At 42.6% G+C, this 8,589-nt stretch overlaps 1 protein-coding gene across 4 annotated transcripts in view; it reads right to left on the bottom strand.

The window, feature by feature from the left end:
- Window positions 1–526: 526 nt before the first annotated feature.
- Window positions 527–8,589, bottom strand: part of RBM23 (RNA binding motif protein 23) — a 298,094-nt gene continuing 290,031 nt past the window's right edge. For 3 of the 4 annotated variants that reach the window (XM_063913567.1, XM_063913569.1, XM_063913570.1), the window contains 4 exons: window positions 3,491–3,695; window positions 2,538–2,618; window positions 2,374–2,458; window positions 527–1,881 (listed from right to left, as the gene is read on the bottom strand). In XM_063913567.1, the coding sequence (XP_063769637.1) occupies window positions 1,878–1,881; window positions 2,374–2,458; window positions 2,538–2,618; window positions 3,491–3,695 (375 nt within the window). In that variant the 3' untranslated portion in view covers window positions 527–1,877. Of the gene's footprint in view, window positions 1,882–2,369; window positions 2,459–2,537; window positions 2,619–3,490; window positions 3,696–8,589 lie in introns of those variants that run through there. The other variant, XM_063913568.1, reaches the window with a different exon arrangement.

Genomic DNA, 8,589 nt, shown 5'->3' with positions numbered 1-8,589 from the left:
TATATTCAGGCTTCCCAACATGACTACCTTCAAAAGTGTTTGAGGTATTTACACTACATTGCAAGCCCCAGGTCACCAAAAACGGACAGTCATTTACATAACTTCCTATTACTGGAGAAAGGGGAGGTACTTTACTTCAGCCTGACAGTGCTGTAACCTCTCAATTTCATATCAGCAGTGGAGGAACACCAATCAGTACCAGCGCAGTACATCCACAGTGAGCAAATTTGATATCTGAAATTCGTAAGTATTAAAGTGAAAAGAGCAAAAAAGCTTTTGCCTACACCTAGGAATGTTTGTCTTTTGCAAATAATATTTGCAGGCTGGTTTATTGGGTAAAAATATACCTTATCTTCAGAAATGCCATCCCTCTGCCAAGCAAGTCTTGATTGTCTTTGAAGAAAGTAAAACGTGTGTGTGTGTGTGTGTGTGTGTGTGTGTGTCAATATTAACATATATTTGCCATATTTTCACTTCTTTTCTGTAGTCTACAGACCCTAAAGCACTTTAAGACACCAAGAACAAGTGGATTGATACTTTTTTTATTTCACTAAAATAGATTTATATGTTACTTAAAAAAACAAAAAAAAAAATTAAAATAAAAACAAAACTTATACGTTAGGAAAATTAAATTGGTCAGGCCTGGTATTCAGTATCTTCTTCGCTTCCAGAGAACCCAAACCCTTTTAACCCTCCCCAGACAAAATCACCACAAAAAAAAAAAAAAAAATCTCCAAAAACATATTACATAGTGTAAGATGGGAAGTAAACTGGCATGTGTTAGGGACATTGGATACTTCACTTAGAAAGCTATCTGGTCTAATTTACAGGAAGTCTTACTGCTACGGACAGAGGATCAGGTTTATCACACGTTTTATCTAATACTAGGCATTGACCTTAGCCATGTGGTGTGCTACAAGTCAAATCACCATCTCTCAATGGCATGGTCATATCGAAGATATTTGCAAATAATGGGTTGGAGTGTGTGTAACATCCACACACAATAAGGCAGTGGTTCTATGTCCACACTTAAGTGCAATCATCCAAATCTCTTCGACACCCCAAACATCAATTACAAACCTAATGGGGTAAAGAAATGTTAAATTCCTACAGTGTTCTGAAAACAGCATAAACTTACACGTGCCAATTGCTTATTTATGATCCTGGAATTCGAGGTAGTTTTGCTGCTTTTACAGTGCTGTTCTGCTCATTGCATGTGTAGTTTAATGCAATACTCATTTAAAAGAAATACACCACTACAGCCAATGGGAAGGTTATACTGCTGTAGACTCCGATGGGGTAGTACAATGTGAGAGGACATAGCATTTGACAGAGTTTGAATGAGCAAGATGACAAATGTACTTCTTGTGCTTCACAGACCCATCAAAATACCAGGGGTACCTTGGTGAATGGCTCACAGTTTTACTTTCTGCAGTGTAGATCAGTGTTTATTATACAGTGCATATATACAATGGTTGCACAAGCCATCTACTAGTGTCACTATTTACAAATTCAACAAATCTTGGCCCTTCCAAGGAGGTTTTGGGTTTAAAGATTTGTATGGAGGCAAAGCACACAGAAAAATATTTACAAAAGTGTTGGGAGAAACCCCTACAATAATATGAATATAAAAAAAAAAAAAAAAAACCCAATCCTACAGAAAATGAAAATAAAATAGGAAAATATTTACAAATAAGGGCTGCCTTCCCAAAAGTTCAGTGAACAATCTCCATAAATCAATGCCATCTTAGGAGTTCTCACTAGGTTGTGCTGCTGATTCACCCACCCTTACTAAACGCAAGTATACAAATAAGAAGAGTCAGTGCAGTTCACAAAGAGGAGTTTGGAATTGGTCGGTAGAGCAGTGATTCTGTATTTTACCTGAGGAGGAAGAGAAAAACAGAAATATAAGAGCTGGAACAGTTATGTACAACAGATTGCTTTTATATTTTAAATCAGAACTTCTGTTTATGGCATGGTTAACTTACATTGGCAGGAGTTCTGTCTGGTTTGACAACAGCAACCATAATGTTCATTAGTACAAAAATATTGATATATGTTCAGAATGTTGACACCCAATTTTAAGCCTAACCTTAAAATTTCTAATATCAACATTTTGTCTATCGACATTTGATGTGTCAACACAAAGTGACTGTCAATATGAGGACTAATAACGTGCAGAACTAGCCAGTTTGGGTTTATTTCTAGAATATGGAATCAATTAGAAATCAATCCCATTTTTGGGGACTGACAGCAGTGACCGTAGCAAATTGATAAACTACAGAAGTACATCTTTACAAAATAAAGACCATCGATTTCATAAGGTATTTTCCCAGATTCTTAGAAAAGAAACTGGATGTGGGTTCTACTTACATAGTTTGTGGCTTGAAGAGTTGTGAAAGCTGGAAGCACTGTGTAGAGACTGATTGCGTCACCAAATTGAGAGCTGGGTTAAGAGCTAGAGAGAAGTAAATCAGTTATTTTTACAAAAACCATTACAGATAGCTTAATGACCATTTATATTTTCTTTATTTTACCTGAGAGGGTGGGGTTCAGGGAAGTGAGTGGAATAGATCCGTTCAGTTGCAGAGCAGCAAGAGGGAGCGGAAGGCCTGTACCTGAGAAAAAATACTTTTTCAGTAGTCTGCAGACATGGCAACAAGGACGGGCACTGCTTGAGCACAGTACACCATTGTAGAGCAGAAACATCATTTAAATATGCTTGACATTATAAAGCCAGTTTTGATGCAGTTTTCACATTTCTGTAAACACAGTAGCCAACAAACTTTCCAGGTGGTGTCACACAATTCAATCCAAAATTTCTAATCTGCAAAGAGACATTCAGAACTCCATCTAGCGACATATCAATGGGGGGCACCATTAGTCTGTCATATGATCACCTCAGATATTAACAAACATACTGAAAGAATATATTGCATATCATCTTGCAACAAATAAAACAATGGCCAACTGCTCTAGACAGAACTGATACACACTGTACCACACACTATTTTAATCCCCAGCTTCAAACGCACCAACCCCCTCACCCCAAAAAAAATAAAAATAAACACCACACAATCTGGCCAAGAAAGACCTAAAGGAATACTGGACAAATACACACGTCTAGAGAAGTACATCACGCCTAATTAAATTTCCCACCCTATAGTAGCTTTTACAAAGTACTATAACGGGCCAACCAACCTCAGTCTTCAAGGCACACTGAAGGTGTTAGTGATATCCAGGCTTCAGCACAGATGGTAAAATCAAAATAACCGAGATACTAATTAAGTCACCTGTGCTCAAGCATGGATATCATATCACTTAAGACTGGACTGATAATGTGCCTTGGGAATGCCTGTATTAAATAGAGGGTCAACCACAAAAATACTAGTATTGTAAGGGAGAGGATTTAGTACATGATTTAAAAAGTGTAAAGCATTCATATGTACAATACTTTGAGCATTTCAGAAACCGCTGCTAGAACACTTACCTTCAGCCAATTTAGCCATAAGCTGCAAGCGTCCTGTTGCCCCTAGATCGATCCCACTTCTCTCAAGATCATCACTGTCCAGAAATGAGACATCGGTATTGCCGTCAGCACGTTCTGTCACATGACCGACTTTCATTGGTCGGCCTGCTAATTCAAATCCATTCAACTGATCCAGAGCCCGGCGAGCACACACTGCATCTGAAAACTGACAGGGAAAACGGGATTTTGTCTTACCTGTTAAATCTTTTTCTGAATTCATGGAGGACACTGGGACAGTCGGATACAGTGGAGTGCAGAACTGGGCACTAAGGAGTTTAACTGCAGCACAGGCTCTTCCTAACCTGTAGCCTGCCTATATCCATGGAGACCAGTTTGAATAAGAAGAGAGGAAAGGAGAAAGCACCCAGCACAAACACAAACAGCCAGGCACACAAGTACCCGACACCGGGTGCCGGAACTAAGAAACATCCAGTCAGCAAGGTGCGGGAGGGTGGGTGCCGAGTGTACACCATGTAGTCAGAAAATGCTCCTGCGCCACAGAGGAACGCTCCTGCGCTGCAGAAAGGACGCTGAACCTGAAAGCTGCACTGGCGAAGGTGTAGAAACTGTAAATTCTAATGAAAGTGTGACCGGAGTACCATGTAGTTGCCTTACATAGCTGCGACGCGGAGGAAACGCGTTGGGATGCCCATGAGGCCACCATGGCTTGAGTAGAATGTACCTTAACTGAAAGTTGGCTTCAGAGCAAACCGATATGCCTGTCTGATAGTGAAACAGTCAGCACGCCAAGTGTTTGCTTTTGTGGGCGTCATACAACACAAACAGAATCCGTTTTGTGGAACTCTTCAGTTCTGCGGACACAGAGACGAAGAACCCGGACGACATCCAGTGACTGTAAGGATGATCCTAATTTGGAAAAGACCTGAGCTGAAATAGAGTGAACAATAATTTCCTGGTTGATGTGGTATCTAAAGATAACCTTCGGAAGACAGTCCATACGTGTGCAAAGGACAGCTTGATCTGGGTGGAAAATAAGGGCTCCCTGCAAAGCAACACCCCAAAGTCCGAAACACAGCGATCGGAGAGAATTGCCAACAGGAACACAGTTTTCCAAGTGAGATCCACTGAGCACAGGGGTTCAAAGGGAGCCTCCTGGAGTATGTGAAAACCAGGGTTAGGTCCAAATGATGAACTGGCCTGACAAAGGGTAGGCTGTATGTGAAGCATCCCCTGCAGAAAAGGTCTGGACAGCGGGCGAACGTGCTGTTAAAACAAAACAGAAAGGGCAGACACCTGCACCCGGCCTCAAGCCCATTTGTAAGAAGGCCAAAACTCTGGGTAGCCTACAGACCCTAGGATCCCAACACCAGGTGAAACACCAGTGGAAATAAGTCTTCTATACTCAGTAGTAAATCCTAGCTGATTAAGGTTTCCAGGCCGATACTATGGTACGGATAAATGTATCTGAGAATCACTGTGCTTTTAGGACAGATGTTTCAATAGCCACCTCGTCGATGCAAGGCACGCGAGGTCGGGATGCAGACACGGGACTTGTGAGAAAAGTTCCAGCATCAGAGGCAGTCGCCACGGAGGTGCGCTGGACAAACTGTGAATAACCGCGTAACAGACCTATTTGGTCCAATGGGGGGGGGGCTGCTATATTGGCTGTGATCCCCACCTGCCATAACTTGCATGAAACTCTACCAGGGGTCTCTTCTACGGCAGCCATACAGGGGCAACTTGGGATTGTGACAGGAAGCCATCAGATCGATAAGAGGTTGATACAGTCAATGAACAACCACCTGGAACACGTTGGGATGGATGGAGACACCACTCCTATGGGGAAGCTGACCTATCGAACAGACCATCGGCACTGAAAGGAGTGAATTCCTGTGACTGCTCCCCAGCTACAGAGGCTGGCATCCATCGTCAGGATGACCCACTGCTGGATCAGAAATGGGCGACCCTTGGTCAGGTTAGAGAACTGAAGCCACCACATCAGAGAGGCGTATGTCCCTGGACAGCACAATTGTCTGCGACGTGAAGTGCATGGAAGATTGGTTCACCTGCAGAAGAGCTCCAGCGGGCTGGAATGGAAGATAGCATATTCCACCATATCTAAACAAGAGACCAGTTTGCAGAGAACCCGCATGCACAGGTGTATAGAGACTGCACGCTTCTTCAGAAAATGACGAATGAGAGACTGAAGGAAAACTAACTTGTCCTCTAAAAGGTAAACCCCCTGGACTTTCGTGTCAAACAGGGCCCCCCCAGGTGCAGCATTCTCTGAGATGGACTGAGGCTGGACATGATGAGCCAGCCATGCGACAGCAGTAGATCCAGGGTCAAGCAAAGTTGATCTTGTAGGTGGACCTGCAATTGGGCCATCAGAAGAAGGTTGTCCAGGTACAGAAGAATTCCGACGCTCTGGAGTCGCAAGTGTGCGGCCATGATGATGGCCATGATTTTTGTAAAATATACTCGGTGCCATAGAGAGACCGAAGGATAATGTTCTGACTGATTGGCATAGCGAAGGAATCTCTGGTGATCCTCCCGAAGTATACGAGGTTGGCGTCCTAAATATCCAAGGAGGCCATCTAGTCTCCTGGCTGTAGGGACTGCATGATGGATTGGAGACAATGGAGGACTGAAGGGCAGCTGCTTTGCGGATGTCTGTTGGAAGGCCGGTGGGAAAAAATAGGATTTTAATTACCTACTGGTAAATTATTTTCTCGTAGTCCGTAGAGGATACTGCGGTTCAATTTAGTACCATGGGGTATAGACGGGTCCACTAGGAGCCATGGGCACTTTAAGAATTTGATAGTGTGGGCTGGCTCCTCCCTCTATGCCCCTCCTACCAGACTCAGTCTAGGAAACTGTGACTGAGGAGACAGACATACTTTGAGAGAAGGATAGATAAAGATAGTGGTGCGATTCCGAACCAGCACACACAAAACAGAGGAAAGCTATGCTAACCCAACTTTAAACAGGAACAGCAACAGCTGAACCAACAATACTTAGCCAAGTAACAGTGCAGGAAGAACGAAGCACCGGGCGGGCACCCAGTATCCTCTACGGACTACGAGAAAAAGATTTACCGATAGGTAATTAAAATCCTATTTTCTCTTACATCCTAGAGGATACTGGGGTCCTTCAATAGTTTTGACGACTTCCACTGATGTCCCTTGATGTTTCTCATTACATCAAATCGAATGAATACACACAAATGGCATAGTGTAATACTGGTAATTTCATTCAATTGTGTATATATAACATCAATGACTTGTACCAGAGAGTATGGTCTACCAGATTAGTAGACAAAACAGACTTTAAGGAGCGGATATGGCTGTGCTGCGGGTAATATGTAAATTAAAAAGACTCTACATAGTGCAAAATCGTACAGTACATTTATTCAAAATACATACAGATAAAATACTTTTACCAAAGAGAAAGGTCTACTATCACAGGTAGACACAAGGAGCTAATAACAGTCAAGTGAAAAAATACAGAAGATGAGAGTCCTACCAGATGGCAACGTCTACATAAAAATAAGTGAGCATGAATCATGGGGGATTTCAGGCGTTCCTGGATATCGTCCTCCTGCAGGCACTAATACAATATATCTTGGTGACATAATAAATGCTAATAAGTATACATCAATATGTAAGTGATCTGAAATAACTAGCTAAGTCAGGTATCCAGAGAAATAACAGTAGATAAAATAGTACAAATAGTAAGAAAAATATCAAACTATGGCTAAGCAACAGACATATAGGGGTATATGCAATTGCGGTCGAATTCCCGAAATTGTCGAATTTCGGGTCATTTTCGACCAAAAAAAAAATTCGCCTATGCAATTCAGTGCTTTCCGACCAAAAAACGGACTTTCAACATTCGACTTTTTGAAATTCGAATTTTTGCAAATTCGACTTTTCTGCAATGATATAAGTGCTGCAATTCGACCAAAGCATATTCAATTCAAGTTTGGAAATTCGACAGCAGTGCTTTTAGACAGCAAATTCGTCATTTTCAATCCGCCACACTTTGGAGGGTGAAAACAAATAAAAAAATTTAAAACATGTTTTTTTTTGTGTTTTTTTTGGGGGGAATAGCAGATCTATTTATATTAGAAGGGATTAGGTACTTTTTTTTTTTTTTTTGGAGGCACAAATATTATTTATAATTTTTTTAAAATATAATTATTATTATTTTTTTTTATTGCTGGAACGGTACAATCCGAAAAAAAAATTGCGTGGGGTCCCCCCTCCAAAGCATAACCAGCCTCGGGCTCTTCGAGCTGGTCCTGGTTCTAAAAATGCGGGGGAAAAATTGACAGGGGATCCCCCGTATTTATAAAACCAGCACCGGGCTCTGCGCCTGGTGCTGGTGCCAAAAATACGGGGGACAAAAAGAGTAGGGGTCCCCCGTATTTTTAACACCAGCATCGGGCTCCACTAGCTGGACAGATAATGCCACAGCCGGGGGTCACTTTTATGCCGTGCCCTGCGGCCGTGGCATTAAATATCCAACTAGTCACCCCTGGCCGGGGTACCCTGGGGGAGTGGGGACCCCTTCAATCAAGGGGTCCCCCCCCCAGCCACCCAAGGGCCAGGGGTGAAGCCCGAGGCTGTCCCCCCCATCCAATGGGCTGCGGATGGGAGGGCTGATAGCCTTTTGTGATAATTAAAATATATTGTTTTTTTCCAGTAGTACTACAAGTCCCAGCAAGCCTCCCCCGCAAGCTGGTACTTGGAGAACCACAAGTACCAGCATGCGGGAGAAAAACAGGCCCGCTGGTACCTGTAGTACTACTGGAAAAAAATACCCAAATAAAAACAGGACACACACACCGTGAAAGTAAAACTTTATTTCTTACGTCGACACACACATACTTACCTATGTTCACACGCCGACATCGGTCCTCTTCTCCATGTAGAATCCAGGGGTACCTGAAAAAAAAGATCAATATACTCACCTCAGCCATGGTCCAGAGATACATCCACGTACTTGTAGAAAATAACAAACCGCAAATACCCGACCAAACGGACTGAAAGGGGTCCCATGCTGACACATGGGACCCCTATCCCCGAATGCAGAGA

Source organism: Pseudophryne corroboree, chromosome 1 (assembly GCF_028390025.1).
Source record: "Pseudophryne corroboree isolate aPseCor3 chromosome 1, aPseCor3.hap2, whole genome shotgun sequence".
Classification (NCBI taxonomy): Eukaryota; Metazoa; Chordata; class Amphibia; order Anura; family Myobatrachidae; genus Pseudophryne; species Pseudophryne corroboree.
The sequence above is the reverse complement of the archived record's forward strand: the minus strand, read 5'-3'. Positions and strand labels throughout refer to the sequence as shown.